We start from the raw sequence: 22,604 nt of genomic DNA on the forward strand, positions 1-22,604 counted from the left end.
TCAAAATTTTCAATTAAGATCACTCACAAAAATTCAAAAACAAACCAAAATTATATTCAAGTCCAAACACGACTATAATTTTCAAATACCATTTTCATTTGAAATTTGTTCACTTTTTTTTCCCGAAATTTTACAATTCTTATGTCCAAATGCCCACTAAAACATGTGAAACTTGTGATTTAAACATTTAATAATATCGTGTGGATATAAAAATTTCTTATTAAAAATAAATAAAAAATTTAAATTAAATTATTTCTAAATATAGAAAGTTAACATTCTTATTTTTTTTCCAAATAAGAACTTTTGACTTTACTATAAGGAAAAAAAAAGAGGCAAAGTTCACAAATACTTTAAGCTAAACATATCGCTGAAATCATTGTCTGAAATGGACCTACTTGTCCAGTGCATTGAATCTGCATTATACGCAGATACAATGAAAGAGGAAAGGGGAAACAAGAATTGTCAAGTGTCAACCACCTTCTAAAATGAAATACTAAAGTTTGACATTTCACAAATGATAATTTCAAACATCTCATACATTCTCAATTATTCGTAACTTATATATATATATATATATATATATGCCAGCACTGTAAAGAATTTTTACATCATCAGTATATTTTAGCCAATTCCAGCAAATTATTCCTTTATTTTTCAAGTTATTAATCTCACTCTCTTATTTTTCAAGTTACTAATATCACTTAGGTGAACTGATTATAGGCGGATCGAGCCTTTGAAGATTGGGTCCAACTGAAAATTACGAAAGGGAGCCTTGGTATAACTAACCGGTAAAGTTGTTGGCATGTGACCAGGAGGTTATGTATTTGAGCCGTAAAAACAAGCTCTTGCATAAATGATAAATGTAGGGTAAGATTGCGTACAATAGACCCTGGTGGTCTGACCCTTTCCCGAACCCCGCGCATAGCGGGAGCTAAATGTACCAGACTGCCCTTTTTTTTTCTTTTATAATGAGTTTAGTGTTAAAAATGTACAGGACGATGAATCCATCAAATTTAAATCTTAAATTTGCCTCTAGACCTGATAATGTAAGAATTCTTTTACATAATTGATGTACATAGAAGATAAACTCTTTGGATACAGTTTTTGATCTTGAAAATTCAAAACTAAACGAACCATCCTCCTAATTGTTTGAAGAATACATAGTCAAGAAACTAGCAAGGTTTCAAAATTGATTTGGTTTATGCTTTTGACATATTTGTTCTACATTTATACAACTATTAGCACTTACAAGTAGTTCCATTCACTATATTTAGTGTTGATAGAGCACCATGTGGCTAAAATTAAAGAAATAATTATGCGCGTATAATAGACCCTTGTGATCCGACTTTTTCCCGTACCCCACGCATAGCGAGAGTACAGTGCACCGGGCTGCCTTTTTTTTTAAAAAAAGGAACAAATAACACAATTGAAAACAAACTACCACTTTCATTAATATGAAACATAGTTGCAGTGTACAAATCTGAAAATGTTGGAAACCTGCTAAAAATAGGACTGATAATCCTATCAAAAACTAGGACTTGGTAAAGAAAAAACAACCTAGGTAGGTTGTAAGGCCAAGCCCCTGAATAACAGGCACCAAACTACAGATTTGCACAAAGCAATTAAAGCCTAATACAGAAAGTAGATACTTACAATGAACACTAAAGACTCTCTTAACATGATAGACTATGAACACACTGTCTGATTCTGCAATGTAGCACACCAAGGAGGCAAATGCATAACGAATCCGTCCACAGAAGTTTTAGCTGAATGATTCAAGCCGCGTAGCTTTACAAGGAGCAACATGAGTGAAAATTTTAGTGTCAGTGCTCGGTGACTGTATTCTCAGGAAACCATGGCGCGATAGAGGCAGTCTCCATAACATGTGAGACCAAAAACGTTGGAAACAGGCTTAAGACTTGATGAAGCCTGGAAAAAAGTGGTTTGCCATAGCCTCCCGGAAAACAACCGAGACACTGAAGTATCAGATGGCCGCGAATACACGGGCTAAAAAACAACACTCATGTGTGCTTCTGTCTCGCTAGAAGCTGAATGAACCAAATAACTTTTCTGCTTGTTCTTCCAAACCACTTTCGATGCGTTTCCTTGTGCTCATTTGGTTTAGGAGAGAATATCACATCTCCACAAATCCTCCACAAGAAGCTCAACTGCGCTGCAACTAACGGAGCAATGTTGGAGATTCAAACCAAGTAGATTCTCCCCCAACTTTTTAAGAGAAGGAACGCTCTTGTTTGATACCATCGAGCAACCTGATAAGGAAAGGACCTGCAAATTAGCTTGCACTCCACAGGATAAAGCAGCAACACCAGAATCAGTTATTGCACACGTAGAAACATCAAGATCATTAAGTAATGGGCAATTATCCGCAATTGCCACCAAACTTGCATCGGTAACCTTCCTGCATCCATCAAGATTCAGCAATTCCAGGGTCTCACCATGTAGCCTAGCCAATGAGAGAACCACTCGATCTGTCAAGTTCAGGCAGTCGCTAAGATTCACCTTAACAAGTCCTGCTTCACAGCTCTCCAACAGCGGGAGGAGACCAGCATCCGTTATTCCACAAAGCCCACTAAGATCTAATTGATGCAGCTTGGGGCAGAGCTTACCAACCATAGCTAAGCTAGTACTCCCGAATCCTGGACAGCTTCGGATAGACAAGGACCGAAGAGATTCACATGGAGACAACAAGGAAGTTTGTAGAGCTAGATCCTTGATTCCCATGCACTTCACTAGGGAAAGAGACTTTAATTTCCTGCAGTTGGAAACCACGTTAAGGATACCCGTTTGGGTAATCCTGTTGCACTCCTCCAAGTGTACACTCTCAAGAGATCCAGCAGCTTTGGCGAAAGCAACCAGTCCACCGTCAGAAATAAAGCAACACTTGCGAATGCACATATGTTTCAGATTCAGGCATCCCTTTCCCACAGCTTCAAGACCAACATCTGTGGCTCCCCTGCATAAGGTGATCGTCAAAGAAACCAGAGACTGGAGACCCTGAGCATTACCCATGACCCAAAATCCCTTCTGACTCACATTTCGGAGTGAACTAAGATTAAGATTGGCAATCATCTTGCCATAGTGACCAATAACAGCAAGCGAGAAATCCGTGATGTTTAGACCATGTAGTTTCACTTTTGTCAACATTGTAGCACCCGATGACAGAAGACTAGCGACTCCCTGATCCCCAACAAGAGGGCAGTCCTTAATGGTAAGAGACTGTAATTTGGTGCAACATCTTCCAATAGCTTGTAATCCCTCATTTCCGATATTCGCACAAGATTCAATTGTCAAAGAAGTCAAGCTCGGGCAATTCTCTGCTATTGCAACAAGTCCCTTGTTGGAAATTGAAGGGCATTGGCTTAGATCCAACTTTTCTAATGAATTGCATTCTCTTGCAATCGCAAAGAGACCTTCATCTCCAATAGAAGGAACATTCCACAACGATAGGACCCTAAGAGAAGGGCAACCATGTGCAATTGCAGATAGACCAACATTAGTAATACCACGAACAGCGTTACTCCCACAGACAGAAAGCTTTCCTAGCCCCCCACGGCTAGAAGTTCCAACTGCAATCGCAGCAAGTCTAACATCAGTAGCTTTCTTCCCTTCCACACACCTAGTAAGGTATCCATCACATTCTACTTCAAGATCTTCATCTTTAGAGATCATTGTTGTATCATTTGAATTCCCCTTTACTTCCTCTACACTTGACAGATTGTTATGGCTCTTGCTCCTGCAAATTTCGGAGGTCCGCACGCTACTCAACAACATAAGCCAATGCTTAGAAACACAAGCCGCTGCACTCCTTTCACGGCCACCAGACAATCTTCTAAGGATCTCGAATAGGCATTCATCAGGAAGAATTTCAAGAGATGGATCCTTTGACCGGTCTTCAACAACAAACGGGCTACTAATGCGCACCCTCTTCCTAGGAGGGCAGTAAACTTCGGCAGAACAAAATGGTCCACCAGAATAGAACTCATCATCACCTGAAGTCCAAAGAGCAAAAAACATCATCAGCTATCTTTTCCCTCAAATCAACATGCTATAGCATACTAAAATTTCTCTAGAATAAAAAAATTGACAAATATGCAGTCAAGCCATTTTTTACAAACTTTCATATAAATTTCAAGTATAACCAAGTTATCTTATTTGCAAAAAATGAACAGATAAACAATTATCAGATGTGAATTGAAGCTGTGGATTTACCTAATAGATACATATTTTCAGATAAGATAGTTAAAACAATTCTAGATACAAAGATCAAAACAGTACTAATTTTTTATCCACAATTTTCTTCAGTAAACTTACCTATCTTTAAATATAGCTTTAGATTACAAGCCAAACAAAGAAGTTATACTTTTTTGTACTTTTTTCCTTTATTGTTTATTTCAGTAAATTAATGCTCATGTTCATCTCAACAATCATGCACCTATACAGATTTATAGACTCTATTCATTCTAAATAAATCATTGGTAAACCTAAAAGTTCATCCTTAATCAAGATACTGAATTGAGAACTCATTAAAAATGAGCAAATCCAGACTTAAATTACCTATCTTTAATTCTATAGATACAAAGACCAAAACAGTTAGTAGTATTTTTTTTTTCAGTTTCTTCATTAAAATTACCATCTTTTAATATAGATTCAGTTTCCCTTTTTTGTCATTTACAGTAAATTAATGCTCATATTTATCTCAATAATCATGCACCTATACAGAGTTATAGACTATATTCATAATAATAAATACTAAATCATTGGAACTAAACCTAAAAATTCATCTTTATCTAAGATACAGAATTAATTCAAAAATATAACAATCAAGAACTTTTTTTTTCAATATATAAAAAAGGAAAATGAACTCACCACTGTGATTAACAAGAGTAGGCATAGCTGCTGCTGTTCTTCAAAATAAAGAAATCCACAAAATAAACCAAAAAAGATCAGATTTTGAACCAAGAAAAACACAACCCAGATTTGATCTTTAGCCAAAATTTGCATTCCAGTTGAAAAAATCCAATTTTTTCAAGAAAACAGCTAACCCCACCAAAAGTAGGGGAAAAAAGAGAGAGAATTTAAGGTCAGATAGTGAAGAAAAAAAGAAGGAAAGAATGGTTCTTTGCTTCATAATAGGTATGTGGCCATGTTATATATATAAAATAAAATTTAGTAGTATTATATATGATATGAATTTAGTTATTTTTTACAAATTAAATGTATTTGGTTAGTTCAATGAATCATTCCCTAAAACCGGTATTTCCGGTTATTCTTCAGAGCTAAAGCCACTTGTGGTCGTACTGTGTACCTCAATCCAGCTAACTACCGTCCACTTACCGGTTACTTATTGCATCCGTCTTTTATTTTATTTTAAATCATTTTTTTAGTTTCTCTCTACAAGTAAAATTTAGAAAGAGGTTAAGTTATATACAGGATTCCTACAACAACAACAATAAATTCAATAACTTTTTATAAGTGGAGTACAGGAAGAGTAAGATGTACACAATCTTCCCCTATTTTGGAAGGATAGAGAGGTTGTTTCGTACGACAGTAATAAATTCAGTATAATTTTATAGGTGAAGTTTGGGGAAGACGGTTAATATCAAGTCGTATCCCTACCTTGTGAAAGTATGAAGGCTATTTTCGATAGACGTTCGGCTCATAACAAGATAAAGAAGGAAACATAAACAATAAGTAGCGACAACAACAAGATCAGCTGATAAGAAAATCGAAGCAAAAGAACTAACAGGTAATAAAGGTCTAAGTATAAGAAAATACTAGAATAGTACTAACACTACGAGAATAGAAAAGAGATACACTCAGATTACCTACGGACCTTCTATCCTAATTCTCGACACCCTCCTACAAGTTATGTCCTTGTAATTCTTTTTATAATAATATATATAATTTAAACTCATTTAGAGATTAGCTAATCAGATTAGAATATGGAAAGTGATAAATATAACTCAAATTTGGAAAAAATTACTTGTATGTATGTAATTTGGAGAGTAGTTTAAAAGGGTACTTATTGTTATATAACTTATCCATTTGGAATGAAATCACTAATTTAACTGGCGATTTTATTATTATTTTCTTCTAATCATTTAATTCAAATAAATATATTGATACAAATAACGCAAATAATGTATGTTTGGACGGTTGTTATTTATTGTTATTTTAAATATAATATTTATTTTGACTGTTTTTTAAATTTTATTCTATTATATTGTTAAATTCGTCGTTACATAATAATGAAATATTTTATTTTTTCTAACCATCGACTTGGTGTGGTCGTGTTGTTATTTTTTTTTCCCTTCTCATTTTGTCCTTAATTATTATTTAATAATTATATTTTACCTTTTACCCTACCTTTTTTAATAACCCTACCTTGTATCATGCTTTTCTTTTAATATTGTAAGCTTATTCTTTAACTTGGTGGCATGTAACATTATGAAACGACAAAAAGCAATATATATATAATTTGTTCAAGCATTGTAATTATCAAAACAATACAGTAAATACATTATAATGCAATATGATACATAACAACTACCCAAATTACAAATACTGAAAATGCAAAAATTATTTACAACTATATATAATTATTTTTAAAACAACAAGTGTATAAATAATTTTAATTCGTATTTCCATGGCAAGTTGCACAACAAATAATTGGAAGTACAACTCAGGAAAATAAATTGTAACGTGGATTGACAAGTAATATATTTGTCATTATGAAGTGTTACATGCTTTTCAGTTTTTTACGATTCTGAAAAAAACAGCTTGCATTTTGCAGTACAATGAACTTGTCCTTCAAATTTAAAAAGGAAAAAGAAAAAAAGACAGAAAGATAAGCAACTTGGCAAATGGGAACTTTTTCAAATTTGTCTTCAATCAACTTTTAAGTTTTAATATAATTAACAAACCCTAGATTAATTAAGATTTGATCACGAGATGCCACTGTTACTAATCTGTATTTGTAAACTAATTCTGGAAAAAATAGAATACCATATAAACAGAAAATGTAAAGAAGCAAAAGTTAATCCGAGCCTACTGAATTCACAGTGTTTCCTTAAGGAATTTAATTTCCTCCTAGTACCCAAGGTTATGGATTATTTCCTCTCAGGAAAGAATGAATTGCACACTGGAGTAGTGGTACTTCAAACCCCAGTGTTTCAGCGAACACAAAGTTCGGTAGCAAATCACACTTACTGTTGCTTTCTTTGAAGTTAAAACAATGCAGAAGGAGGAGAAACTCAAAAAATCGTATGAAAAATCTGAGAGAATGGACTTGTATTTATAGCCAATGTTGAGCTAAAATCTGAAGAGGTGCAACTCTTCAGAATGACTGTTTATGCAAAACGGCCACAACATAAATGCCATAACATAAATGGCTATTTACTCAACAATAAATAGGGAAAATAACGAGGAAAAATTGAAGAGGGTAGTTAATTTTCTGTTACAAAAACAAAAAACGGAAAAATGGAAACGGTTGGACTTTAATATTAATATTTTGTTATTAAAACGGATATTTAATAACATTTCTGTTAATATTTACTATTAACAAACAAATTTGGTCCAAAAAATTAATCAATCAATCGATCATTTGACCAAATCTGAATCCGAAGCCGAAGCCGAAGTCGAAGTCGAGCGCGCAGCGACGACTTGCCTTTTTCTCAACTCTTTAAGAGCTAGAAGAAGAGCAATTGCTTATATACCCATTAAAAACATCTTCCTCTTCCAATATGGGACAATGTTCCTTCATCAAGGAGAGAATCGCAAATGAAACTCAAATATTTCATTTTTCCTCCATTTCCCGTTCACCTTCTTTTAAGCATTAATATACTTAAAAATCCAGCAATCCCCCACATGAATGAGGAATGGCTATTTTACGGAAATATGCATGAAAAACTGTGTGATTCGGAAGCAAGGATTAATTGCATCTGGATAAGTAGGTTTCCCTTTGAACTTTCCGTAGTGAACTTATGTCGGATATACTCGATCAATCGGTAGATTTGATATCTTTGAACCGTCGAACTTTGGTGTATACCTAAACAACCATAAGTCACACAACCAACCCTTAACCATCTTTGGTTCTCATTGTTTTGTTCGTTTCAGCCATGAACACCGCCTGGTTTCATAAGTGCATAGAGAACTGGCCTTGCAAAATTCTCCTTGAAGCGGCTAACACTTCACACTTACATAGGTGATTCCTAAACGTGTCATCCGTAGATACACTATTTGATATACCGCGTATCAAATTTAGAAATTATTAAAAAACCTTAATGTTTTATCCTTGGTACTGAACATTGTCTCATCACGAGAATGGACCAAAAGTTTAGTTGACAATGTTGAACCATCATTAATGACTTTGTTTGATCTCCTTGAACCTAGATCTTAGGATCTCTAGTTTTCTAGGTAAAGTTACCGCCACAATGACTTGTTCTCTGCCATAGTCTCATTCGCCTTTGATGATTTCTCAACTACTTCTATAGTTAGGTCTTTTGTAAGTGGATCCGACACATTATCACTTGACTTTACATAGTCAATCGTGATAATTCCTCCAGAGAGTAATTGCCTAATGGTTTTATGTCTTCGTCGTATATGACGAGATTTACCGTTATACATAACGCTCTCAGCCCTTACCGCTTGACTATCACAATGTATGCATATTGGTGCAAATGATTGGACCAAAATGGAATATCTTCCAAGAAATTCCGGAGCCATTCAGCTTCTTTACCGGCTTTATCTAAGGCTATGAACTCAGCCTCCATTGTAGAGCGGACAATACAAGTTTGTTTGGACGACTTTCAAGATACCGCTCATCCACCAATAGTGAATACATATCCACTTGTGGACTTCGAATCAGCTGAATAATGTTTGCTCCCATTATTGTTGAGTTTTCACGGCCTCTCTTTCAGCAACTTTGTTGTCCTCTTCGATTCTCAATCGAACAATAAAATCTTTAAGGGACATCTTCTTGCGTTTGTGTTTCAAATAGTTTTTGAAGTCCTTCCACAAAGGAGGCAACTTCTCAATCATCACTACTACTTGGAATGCTTCATTGATGACAAGATCTTCAATGAAAATTTTGTTAGTAAAAATACTAAGATTACTACTTTCAACATCATTATTAATTTGATTTATACCTTCAACAAGGAGATCGTGAATAATCACATGCAATTCCTGGACTTGGGTAATAACAAACTTGCTATCTACCATTTTGTAGTCCAAAAATTTGGTGGCAACGAATTTCTTCAACCTGACATCTTCTGTTTTGTATTTCTTTTCAAGCGCAGTCCACAATTCTTTTGATGTCTCCACGCCACTGTAGATATTATACAAATCGTCCTCCAGTTCGCTAAGAATATAATTCTTGCACAGAAAATTAGAATGCTTCCACGCTTCAATCACGAGAAAGCGTTCATTCTCTGGAGTTTCATCAGGCAGAACAGGAACATCTTCCTTGATGAACTTCTGTAGACTTAAAGTAGTCAAGTAGAAGAACATCTTCTACTGCCACCGCTTGAAGTCTAACCCGAAAATTTTTTCGGCTTTCTCCGCCAGTGCCAATGCCAGTGTTCGGCTTGTTGATGCATTGACAGTCACCATTTGGAACATCTTGGTTCCCGTTATCATTAGCCATTTCTGTAAATGAATGACACAAACAAACGTTAAAATCACGTAGATTTTAATCTCCAACGGAGTAAAAAAAACACAAAGGTTTTAAACTCCAAAACAGTGAATATAACACAAATACAAAATACAAATTAAATTTCTTAAGCTTGTTACTAATCTGTATTTGTAAACTAATTCTGGAAAAAACAGAATAACATATAAACAGAAAATGTAAAGAAACAAAAGTTAATCCGAGCCCACTGAATTCACAGTGTTTCTTTAAGGAATTTATTCCCCTCCTAGTACCCAAGATTATGGATTATTTCCTCCCATGATAGAACGAATTACACACTGGTGTAGTGGTACTTCAGACCTCAGTGTTTCAGCGAACACAAAGTTCGGTAGCAAATCACACTTACTGTTGCTTTCTTTGAAGTTAAAACAATGTAGAAGTAGGAGGAGAAACTCAGAAAATCATATGAAAAATCTGAGAGAATGGACTTGTATTATAGCCAATGTTGGGCTGAAATCTGAAAAGGTGCGACTCTTCAGAATGACTGTTATGCAAAACGGCCACAACATAAATGCCATAATATAAATGGCTATTTACTCAACAATAAAAAGGGAAAATAAAGAGGAAAAATTGAAGAGGGTAGTTAATTTTCTGTTACCAAAACAGAAAACGGAAATCATTTGACCAAATCCGAAGCCGAAGCCGAGCCGAGCGAGACTTGCCTTCTTCTCTACTCTTTAAGAGCTAGAAGAAGAACAATTGCTTATATACCCATTAAAATCCTCTTCCAATATGAGACAATGTTCCTTCAAGAGAATCTCAAATGAAACTCAAATATTTTATTTTTCCTCCATATCCCATTCAACCTCTTTTAAGCATTAATATACTTAAAAACCCAAGAGCCACTTACTTCTAGTACTCATTTTTCATTTTATGTTTTTAAATTCTTTATTAGTCACCAAATTTTGTTTGGAATTCTTTGTTATCCTTTTGCTTTATCATCTGTTGAGAAGAATAGAAACCATTTTGACTATGGAAAGCAAATAACACCATTAATGATGAGTAATTAATTCTATATTATTTATGTAGTTTACTTTCTTTTTTTGGTAAATTGTAGTTTTTCAATCCCACTAAAAGTTTTCTGTATTTTACTTTTACCTTTCTTATTATTCATGTTTGAGAAAAAATAAATAAAAAAATACAGTGCACAACGTATCCTGCAGGGTCCGAAGAAGGGCTATACTCAGTTCGAACCCGTGATTTATACGTCATATAGAGACAATTTTACTGTTGCTTCAAGCTTTCCCTTCGTATCAAATAGAACAATACCTTACTATATTCAGAATTAGTTTAACTAAACTTTTTATTTCACACGTAATAATATGTTTTATGTGATCACAAAATCTCATGACACTTTTACTATCACAAATATAAAAAATCTTTCTTCTTCTCCTAAATATTATACCTAATCAAGTTACATCACATAATTGAAAGGGAAGGAATATAAATTTTGTTCTTAATTAGCGAGCTTCAAGTCTCCCACATCCATAAGTTTTTATTATTATTTTTTTATTTCGCACCCGGTGTCCGATATCTATTAGGGCCCGACTAAATTCGAATTCACATCAGGAAGTCTCATATTAGGAGTAAAGCGCTCCCTAGTAATTGTTACTTTTCTTGCACCTAAGTGGTGTAAGATTTAAATTTATATATTGTGTAATATTTTTTTCATTCTAAACTAGTTTATACTATTAAGAAAATTGAAATTACTAGTAACTATTTTTGTTGCAAACTTGTACTACTACTTTTGGGACAAACAGTTAGACACGATATGAGGAGCTGCCTCGAAAATTTAAATTAAAATATGATTTTTCTAGTTGCCACGAAAATTACAATAGGAAGACTGTTTTCGAAATTCTATGAAAATTCCTATGAAGTACGTAAGAAATTTCTCGAAGAGATAAGTGAAAAGAAAATTAGGGCACAAAACAAACTACGAAAAAAAATAAAAAGTAAATAGAATTCAACGAACTTTTTAGTTTTCTTTAATCTATTCGTTATCGGAAACTTACTACTTTGATTAATTTGAATCATAGCGCGTAGGACCTATTAAAGAAAGAATACTCATTATGTCAAAAAATTCATTCTTAAGATTAAAATCCGAAACCTACAATTTAAAATAGAAAGATTATTTTATGGATAGTCCGATGCACAAGATATTCAGCATTCAAGGGTATGAAGAAGGACCGTATTCTAATAAGTGTGATGTAAGTAATTTATCCCGATACAAATATTAATGACTATTTTCACGATTCGAACATGTAATTTATACGTCACGCGAACGAGGCTCGACTAGTGGAGCCCAAAGGGATAAGTTGCATGAATGAACGTAGAAATGATAAATACGTGTCTCAATTAAGTGAACCTTTTGGAAATTGCTTTAATTTGTTTGCTTCTTTAGAACACAAGTAGTAATAACCAGCAGCAGTAGTCAACCTTGGTTTATTCCAAAAACGTGTCTTTCAACAACAACAAACAACAACAACAACCCAGTAAAATCCCACAAGTGAAGTCTGGGGAGGGTAGTATGTACGCAGACCTTATCCCTACTCCAAAGGAGTAGAGAGGCAGATTCCAGAAGATCCTCGACTCAAGATAATAAGAAAAACAAAAAGGAGAGAATATTAGTTTCACCATAGAGATCATAGGAAAAATAGGAACATAAAATACAGAAGGAAAAATGCAAAACAAAATTGATGGTTAGTAAATAGGTCCTGCACTGAAAAGAGAAAATAGTAAGACACGGCAACGTCCCTAGCTATTTCAGACCAAAACCCTACCAGACCAGGCTCATAACAGTACAAGGTAACGCAAGACTCAGCTACCTCCTAACCTACAATCGTAATACTCGACCTCCATAACTTCATGTCAAGTGTCATGTCCTCGGAAATCTGAAGCCTCGCCATATCCTGTCTGATCACTTCTCCCCAATACTTCTTAGGCCGCCCTTTACCTCTTCTCGTGCCCTCCACAACTAGTCGCTCATACCTCCTTACTGGAGCATCTGGGCTTCTCCTCTGTACATGTCCGAACCATCTAAGCCTCGCTTCCCGCATCTTATCATCAATGGGAGCCACGTGTCTTTCAAATCCTCGAAAATTTGTTGCTTTGACATTTGGATACCTTTATATAGCTTTCATCATTTGGATTTTGTACATAGGGCACCAAGAAAAAATATACTATGTTTCTATTTTTTTTTGTTTTGATATTCGCATGGGGACCTAATTAAATCAGAATTGGAGCTAAAAAATTCTACGCTGAAAGTACTGTTTTCAAAAGAGGCGATTTTATACCTAAGACATAAACCCGGGACTTTTAAGTTAAAGGATGAAAGAAGACTTATCATTCCACCACAATCCTTATTGATGTTGTTATATTTCTACTCGTTATAAAAAAAAAGATAAGCATGAAACTAATTACATTCGAATAATAAGTACATGAGAATAAGAATATTTATAAAATTTTAGCTCTAAATCATGAAAAGAAAGCACTCATCCTTAATCGTTATTTGATTAAGACACTCTTATCTTTGCTCCTTAAAGTTTAAAGTTTAGTGGCTACCAAAATTTTAATTAAGTTGTAACCTGCATATAATACAAATATCATGCAAAAAGAAAAGGTTCATAGGTGATAATCATGCTACTAACTGCTCTCCTTTAGCTACGAGGTGAATGAGGTGACAAAATTAATATGCAGCAATAATTTAAAGAAATTTTACATTATCATATCAAAAGTATTTATATGTAACCTTTAAAAAAATGATAAAAACTAAGCGTCCACCAAACTATATAGAGAACCGAGTTCTCTATCAGTTCCCAACGTAAGCAACAGACTGTAAGACCAAACAGTATAGGGAACTAGGTTCTCTATTTGTTCCCACAGTAAATCGGCAGTAAATAAAGAACACAGGAATTTTACGTGGAAACTCCCTGCTCAACGAGATTAAAAACCACGACCTACTCTTGTAGGATTTCAACTTCACTACTGAGCAATCTTTAGATTACAACCTATTGTAACCTAGGAATTAACCTCTTAATCCCTCACTAACTTGTAACTACACTATTACAAGCTTGTAATAACTCTATTACAAAGACTTAATCACTCACTAACTTGTAACAATACTACTACAAGCCACTTTATAATAAATCTATTACAAAGACTTCACAACTCGACTAACTCTAATGAAGACACAAACACAAGGGTTTATGATTTACAAAGGATTTCCTACACAATGCTTCTAACTAACCTAAGTAGGAATTACAAGTAAAGAACAAAATAACAAAGACTCAACAAACCTAAGGACTTAAGATATCTTCAATCTTTGGATCTGGTCCTTGAGGTTGCAGTAGCTTTGTTCTTGAAAGATGTGGTGGCTAGCACTTGAGAGAATATTTTTTTTTTGATTTTGCAAGTGTTGAAGTAATTGTGTTTTACCTTCCTTGTTGTTAATAATACATGTGTGACCTCACATACAATGATGTAAGCAAGGTAGGTAAAAAGCTTTCCGCAGAAAGGTGACTACTGTAATGTTTCTGCACTGTAGCGTGTGCAGGCAACACTTTTCAGCTGGAGAGTTGACTTCGTACAGTCACCTTGTTGATACCCAATTTTTCTCTATATATTTTTAATATACACATTACTTTCAAAATAGTATGTATATGCGTATATAAGTATGTCCAAAGGTTTTCTTATTCCTCTTTAATTTTTAAAGATTTTTAAATCAATTTATTGCCCTATTTTATCAAGAAAAACCCAATAATTATTCCCAAAATTATCATTTTTAGTGATTCATTTATTGGATTCTCATATTTATATTAAAATATATCTAGCATAATTTTTGCATATTTTTACAAATTTATTTAGTATTTTTTAAAGCTAAATTGCGCATAATTGCAATATTAGCCTATTTTAAGATTTAATTATTTTCATAATTATAAAAGTGACTCCAGTATTTGTAATTTTATAATTACATATTATTAATCATTTTAGTACCTTTAGTTTATTTCCAAAAACTATTTTACTATTTTTTATAAAATAAATAACGAAAAATGGCTATTTAAATGTCAGCCCATTTACATTTCAATTTTAGCCAGATTTGGCACCCAATTAAACCCAATTTCAAATTCAATTACCCATCCCAATTCCTAAAACTACCCGACCCACGACCCTTTTTAATAACTCGCTTGGATCCCCCTTTTTAATCCTAGCCGTTGATCACTTAGATCAACGGCTCATATTTAGCCCTTCCTTTTTTAACCTGACCTACCCCAAACCCTATGTCATTTTGCTTCTGTAGCCGCCCCTTGAATCCCCCCCTTTCTCTCAATTCTCTCTCAAATCTTCTCTAACCCTAGCCGCCTCCCTCCACTTCCACCCTAAAATTACCGGAATCCATGGTTTCCAAGGCTATTGAAGTCCTATACCGGCCTCCTATAACTCCTACACACCTGGTTACTGAAGTTTCAAGGCCTGACCATGAAGAAGCTGGGTTCGAACGTTGTTCGATTCGAGTTCCATGGTTGTCTCCGACCTTGCTCCGGCCAGCCATGGTTGTTCGAGCCTGATATTGACTTCTCCTGCTTAGATCGATGATTTCCGAGCCTTTCTCACCATTTGGGTTTCTTCTGAAACCCTAACCTTCGAGGTTCTTCTGATTCTTTTAAATCCGTTGTAGATCTGTGTTCTCTTTAAGCTTGCAAACGTTTTCTCAAAAGTTTCTTTCAAAAAACACTGCTTTCAAAACCTTTATCTTTTCCGATCTAGGGTTTTTCTGATTTTACATGTTCTACTGTGTTTCTCATGAGTTTCTTCTACTGGTTTCCTTATGTGTTCCTTCTACTATGTTTCTTATGTGGTTCTTCTACCATATTTCTTATGAGTTTCTTCTACTGTGTCTCTTTATATGTTCTTTTACTATGTTTCTCATGAGTTTCTTCTACTAGAAAATGCATGCTAAGAGTTTTAGTTCCCCTTTTGGGATTTCTGAACTTATCTCGTTAGTATTTCTGGCTGATTTACTTACTTTCGTCTCTATACTCGATTAATGGTAAAAACCCTAGAATTTGGGGGTTCAGCCGAGTTTAAAGCTATTTGCTACATGATTTGTTGGTTCCTCATCTCTGAACTTGTTTGGTTTCAGAACCCTAATCTCTTTGGACCTGTCGGGGTTTCTGAAGTTGCTTTATCTGTTGTTCGACTGAGTTTCGAAATCTTTGTTTCAACTTTTGTCTCTTTTCTAACTTCCTGCTAAACTCTATAAGATCTTTTACTTGATCCTTTGTATACTATGTTCCTATAAGTCTACTACTTACGAATTTTGCAATTGCATGACGCTTTCCTTTGTCCCAAATTCAGCCTCGCATGCCTAATACTTGTGTGATCTTTATATGTACTGAGCTTCCCCTCTAAATGACTTTCAATTCTTTGACTGATTTCAGACTTCTGATTTTCTTTCCTTGTTTGCTGACTTCCCTATTACTTGGTTTGAGTCTAAAACTTTCCTTAGCCTTTCTGACTTGGTTTATTCATGAACCAGTAATCTCGAATCTCTGACTCCTTGATTTACTATGTACTGATTGATTCTTACCTTATTTATTTAACCGTGTATTTCAAAAATTCTTCCCTTAATTAAACTCCTATGTATTTACCCCTAATTGCCTACTTTGCACAAGATGCTTACTTGATCTCTTTCCTTAAATAATTTTTGCTCATTACCGTTTAAGTTTGAACTCCTTAATTAAAAGAAGTTCTTCTATTGATTGATTTTAATTGGTACATGATTACTTACTTACCTTATTTTCTACCTGTTTTCATATGATAAATACCTGATTCTTTCATTAATATAGACACACCAACACTCGTAGCTTTTTCTGAACTCACATTTACACTCAAAAAGTATTCTCTCGTGCTACTTGTATTGTGGCCTGTTTGCAAGCCCTGCTGCCTGTTTTTTTCTCTATTTGCTTCTTTAAACTGGTATGTTCTGATTAAGATTTCCAGCAATCACAACAATGTGTTTATTTACTACCTTTACTTTCAAGTCTGCCTGTTGTTTCCGTATAGTTCAACACTTACTCTAGCATGCTGAAATTTCTTTCTGCCTGTTCTATTATGAATCCCAAACCCCTACCCCTATGTGTTCATGCTATGGTTTGAGGCATGGCAATACTATAAATTATTGTCCATGAATCAAACTTGATCCCCTGGGATCCTAGCCTCTAATAGTGTGTGTTCTGACATGCTTATAGGTATGCTAGCATCCTCCATTGTTGGGTTTGCCTAAAGCCTACCCTTGCCTAAGCAATAGACTCGCTGCAATCTCCCTATTTTCCCTGAACCCCTTTACTGTACTTATTTGTAGCTGCTTCCCTCTCCTTTCCCCCTTTTAGAATTCTGTTCTTCACTTGCACACTTTCTTAATCCTTAAGTTCTGCCCCCCTCTTGTGAGCCTTGCCTTGGCACCTCTTGAGCTCCCTCTGAACTTGGACACTTGAGGGCTGGCACTTTCATACTGTACTTTTCCCCATTTTGATAATACATTTGGGTGTGAGCATTGCCCGGAGTCCCATTGAGGCTCTTAAGGAACTTTGATACACTCAAATGGGAGAAAGGCTTTGGATCAATGGTCTCTTGAGTTGGTCTATCTCATAACTCAGAAAGGAAGTCAAGAATCAGGCTTCCTCTAGTTGTATTTTTGTTTCCGATGTATTTTTATTTATTCTGGATTGTAATAATTTGTAATAAACATTTGGGACTGGCTAGTGAAACAGGGCTGGGTAACTATGTATGCAAAGGGTAGAAATCATGACTATAGGACTACTATATCCCTGCATATCCAACTTTCATATAGAAACCATATCTATAGGTATTCTGAATTCTGCATATTCAAATGTATATAGAAATCATGCCTATAGGTCCATTCTGAATTCTGCATATTCAACTTCATATAGAAATCATGACTATATGACTGTTTGATTATGCATGTTCAATTGCATCTAGATTCCATGCTTATAGGTTTAAAGCAGGTCTTCTGCATTTAGATACTGTGTCTATAAGGTTTCTGCATTTTTACACCATGTCTACAAAGTCTAAAATCAGCAACGCATAGAAAGCATGCCTATATGAATTCCTAATTGAATCTGATCTGCCTCACTAAAGCATAGATCTAAGAAAATCAGTAATAATGGTTACTATCAGTTGCAGGACTTATGATCAATTCGTTGAATCTTTCCTCTCTTTTAATAATCTGTGTCCCTCACTTAGCAAGTTTAACAAGTATGCATTCGCACAGTTTATTTCAGGCCTTACTATTTCATCACTTTCTGAATCCAGTAGATATCATGCCTATAGGATCCTTGTCTAACACTTAAGCAAGCCTTAAGTTAATAATTATAAATTGAATTTGTTTCTCTTAATTATTACAACCAGCAGACAGGCCTGATTCAGACTTTTTGTCTGAGTTATGAAATAAACCAGTCTGCCTCAATGTTCAACTCCTTCATCTTTATTACTTATAATCAGACCTAAACAGTATGTGTAAGTCATGCTAATTACGTGTTTCTTTGTTTAATGAGGTGTATCTGAGCCTCTGCTTGTTATGTGCTTTCCCCCAATTTGCAATACGTGTTTTGTATGTCTCTTTAGAGTTTTTACCTTTGGAACTACAAATAAGCCTAATATCCCTCTCTTTTAGGATTAGTAGTCCTAAATGCCTCCGGGACTGATAGGAATGGAACGGGTAATAGCATGCAATAAGTAATCGTGACCAATCCACGCTTTAAATACCTTAACGGGGCGGGAAGGGTAGATATGGATATGATGACCACGCAATAATGTCACGTGTAGCCCCTCATTGAGGAATGATTACCGAGCATTGTGTGGGGTGATCCATATTAAATATAAACCTAGGACCCCTTTTCCCTTTTATTTGCCAACCTCTTTTCAAAACTCGTCTTTTAATTGTTTCTTTCAAACTCTTATGTGTTTAAATTTAAATCCCCTATTATTTGAGCCTTATTTGCTTATATGCTAATTGCACCCAAATTCACAATAATTGTCTAGACGGGAACCACACTAGTGGATTCTGAGTGGTGCCTAACACCTTCCCCTTAGAATAATTTCAAGCCCTTACCCTATCTCTGGTTATCCAAATCAATCTCTCTTGGTGTCCTAATGCACCCTAATCATTAGGTGGCGACTCTTCAAACCCAATTCCTAAAGGGAATGAGTTGTCCCTCCAAATGTCATAAACCCGATTTTGCGAGAAAAAGGGGGCGCGACACACCTCAGGAACTGGTAGGGACCTATTCCCTCAGTTGTTCCTTCGACTCTGAAGAGTTGAGCCATATCCCAAACTGGATCCCAAACTGGAACATTGTGATCTTAAAGTTTTGAGAATGTTTAAAGCTATAGAGTTGACTATACGATGACCGGGAGAACTGATCCATATCCCTTCCCTCTGTTGTTCCCTTATCTGATTTCGTTGAAAGTTGAACCAGACATCTGACTGGTTACTCTGAACGCAAAAGAATTAATTGTATCAGGTTCCTTAAAGTACTTATGCCCAAATCACTTGTAACCTATTAATTTCCCCTTTTTGATGATGACAAACTTAGAATTGATATTCCCCTTGAGAACTGGATATTCACATTGTTCCCCCTATGAATCAGCCATATCCCCCTTAAGAACCAAACCTAAGGAGTCGATCATAATTGGTTCCTCAAGACTATTTGGCAAATCATCAAAACTCAAAATACCATAACTTATCAATTTCTCCCTTTTTGATGATGACAAACCTAAAATTAATATTCGCCGTGAGAATCAGATTTCCTTACATGTATTGATCACATCTGGTCCGTATCCAGTTCCTTGAGAACGTTTGTCATCATCAAAATATGACATAGTGTAACTTAGAGCAATTTTCCCTTTTTTGATGATGACAAATCCAAAATTAATATTCCCTTTAAGAACCAGATTCCTCACATGTTTCCCTGCGGATCAGACGTATAATCAACATATTATCAGCAATGTTCCCCTTGTGAAGCAGACCTATCTTTCATGCACAACACAACATATCAATTCGATTTTGTTCCTCCCCCATGTTGACACCTATATAACTTTCCCCTTTTGGAATCATTGAAAAGAATAATAGAAAAAGCACGGCCAAAAAGAAGTTCAACAATATTAACTCATGCCACTTGGGCAACACAACATAAATAATAACAAGAACAACAAGTGAATGTCATTGCACAAAATAGAGTAATTGCCCATAGTAGAGTAATTATAATAAAAACACAGTAGTTTCAACAATACATAATATGACAATTTAAATATCCAAAGTAAAAATGTCATAAAAAAATATGAATCAAAAGAAGATAAGAATTCAATGGAATTTGGAAGGAGTGAAAGACATGGATTATTGGGCAGGAGGAAAAGTAATGGGCTAATGACTTGATGAGCTTTTCCATTCCTTTGATCAATGATCATCTGCTCTCTCAGTTCCTCCACCTGTTTTCTCAATCTTTTCATCTCACCCTTCAACTTAGCATTCTATTCTGCCAAGCGTCCACGAGGACCTGGTTCTCAACCTATCTAAGTAGGCTGAACCATCAATCAGATTACCAAGAATCTCCCCAAGCTTCTTCTTATCAAGAACAAACTCAGTCCCATGGACATATAGCATTAGAGTATCACATAAAACATAGACGTTTTTACTTCTTCTTCATAAATGTTGAAACTTGGAGGAACAAATAGGTGATTCTATTTCGGGAACTTAACAATGTCAAGAAGTTCCTCCATTTTTCAGCAAAATCAGAGTCAACACTCTGCCTAACAATACTTTTTGAGACTTTAGAGTCTTCTACCTCTCCAAACCTGATGACTCAACCTTTTGCTTCTATAAGGAACTGGGTTCCTCACTTACACTAATCTTTCTATCCTTAAGCAACCATATCTCTCTCTTTTTCTTCTCAATCTGTTTACCCTTATCATCTGCTGCATCTTTCTCAATCAAATTTCTTTTCTCCAATTTTTTTCACTTCATTCTCTCTTCCACAATCACATCAGCAGGTTACACCACTTTATCATCAATCAGCCTACTTTTCATCAATCCTTTTTACTGGATCAGAAGTTCGTTTAAACACAGAACTCAGAAAGAAAAAGATCATCATTAAAATTGACTTCCTGAGAAGGACTTGAGGGATCAGGTCCCTCATTCAGTTCTCACCTTTACCAATTTCTCCATCATTCATGACTTCCACAAATCCAGCAACAATTTCAGCCTCACACTCTAGAATTTTAGATCTACCCTGTTCCCTTTTAGTTAAACTTCTATCAAAATCTACCAAAGACTTCTTGGGGTTTTGATTCAGATGGAGTTAGGATTTTTGGAAAGTGATAGAGTTGGGTTCACTTCTGGCATATTTGGAGAGAAGGATTCTTTTGATGCAAGGTTAATTTTGGTTTTGAAGAAAAGAATCGGTTTTGGTTAGGTGTAATATAGAAAAGGTGGTTTTTGGGGCAACGGGTCAGTTCAGAAGTGGGTTAACAGTTTGGACTTCAAAAATTAGGAGAGAGGCAGGTGAAAGGCGGGAATAAATTAATGACATGACACTTCAACAACTTAAAAAGGCATATAAGTATTGGAGAGACTACTAACTCGAGTCGCAGAAACTAGGTTCCTAGACGGTTTTTGAAAATCTGAGCAAAGACTTCTAGAAGTGCAATGTCACTCTTACTTATTTTGTCCTGAAACTGCCATATGTGTATACCTATAATAGTATAGCTTTGACTTAAATGTCACCGAAAAGTACTTTTTAGCATTGTACATTTCCTTCTTAACATAACCAATCATCGAGGGACTAGGTCCCTCTGTTAAGCTTGATCAACCCCAACTTCAGACGATTTCTTTCAAAGTGTTCACTACTTGGCCCCTTAGTGAAGATGTCTACTACCTGGTCCTCCGTCTTCCAGAGCTTCATACAAATTAGAACCTTTTCAATATTATCCCTCAAAAAGTGATGTACATGTCAATGCGCTTTATCCTCTTGTGTTGTACCGGGTCCAAGCTGTAAATACACCAAAGTCTTCAAGATGTTGCTTGATCTGTAGTAGTTGAGCACAACAAGAAGCAGCAACCACGTATTCAACTTCAGCAGTAGAAAGAGCCACACAATTTGCTTCTTTGTACCCCATGAGATCAAGTATGACCCCAGAAAATGTGCCATTCCAGATGTACTTTTTCTATCCTGCAGATATTCAACATAATCAGCATCAACATATCCTATTAAGTCAAGGTTATCTCCTGAGGGATAGTAGAGAACCATGTCCTGCATCTCTTTGAGATATCTTAGGATTCTCTTGGCAGCTTTTAGATGAGATTCCTTTGGATTGGATTGAAACCCGGCACACAGACCCACACTAAAAACAATATCTGGTGTGCTACAGAAGTGACCCTATGATACCTCTATACATGATCTGATTTATAGGGGAACCAGGTTCATCCATGTCTAGACGAGTAGCTATGGCGATCGGAGTGTCAATGATTTTTGATGTTTTCATGTCAAATCTCTTCAGCAGCTTCTTGATGTACTTCTATTGTCTTATCATTGTCCCTTTGGGAGTTTGCTTCACTTGTAAATTTAAGAAGAAATTTAGTTCCCCCATCATACTCATTTCTAGCTCACTTCTCATGAGTTTTGCAAATTCTTCACATAGAGAGTCAACTGTTGCTCAAAAGATAATATCAACAACGTTGATCTGCACAATAAGAAGGTTCCTTCCTAGTTTCTTCAGAAAAAGAGTGTTATCAATTTTCCCTCTTGTAAAGCCATTTTCTAGAAGGAATTTTGACAACCTTTCATACCAAGCATGGGGAGCCTCCTTTAACCCATACAAA

At 35.4% G+C, this 22,604-nt stretch overlaps 1 protein-coding gene across 1 annotated transcript; it reads right to left on the reverse strand.

The window, feature by feature from the left end:
* Nucleotides 1–1,426: 1,426 nt before the first annotated feature.
* On the reverse strand, nt 1,427–5,161 carry LOC104238668 (EIN3-binding F-box protein 2-like). The gene is made up of 2 exons (XM_009793095.2): nt 4,888–5,161; nt 1,427–4,010 (listed from the first exon to the last, which is right to left on the reverse strand). Exons 1-2 carry the CDS (start codon nt 4,910–4,912, stop codon nt 2,122–2,124), a joined length of 1,914 nt encoding a protein of 637 aa, XP_009791397.1. The 5' UTR covers nt 4,913–5,161; the 3' UTR covers nt 1,427–2,121.
* Nucleotides 5,162–22,604: the final 17,443 nt, after the last annotated feature.

The sequence above is a fragment of the Nicotiana sylvestris genome, chromosome 6, assembly GCF_000393655.2.
Source record: "Nicotiana sylvestris chromosome 6, ASM39365v2, whole genome shotgun sequence".
Lineage (NCBI taxonomy): Eukaryota > Viridiplantae > Streptophyta > Magnoliopsida > Solanales > Solanaceae > Nicotiana > Nicotiana sylvestris.

Coding starts and splice junctions, on each gene's coding strand:
- LOC104238668 (XM_009793095.2), bottom strand. CDS start 4,912: ATGCCTACTCTTGTTAATCACAGTG. Junction 4,011..4,887: donor TACTCTTGTTAATCACAGTG/GTGAGTTCATTT, acceptor TTTGGACTTCAG/GTGATGATGAGTTCTATTCT.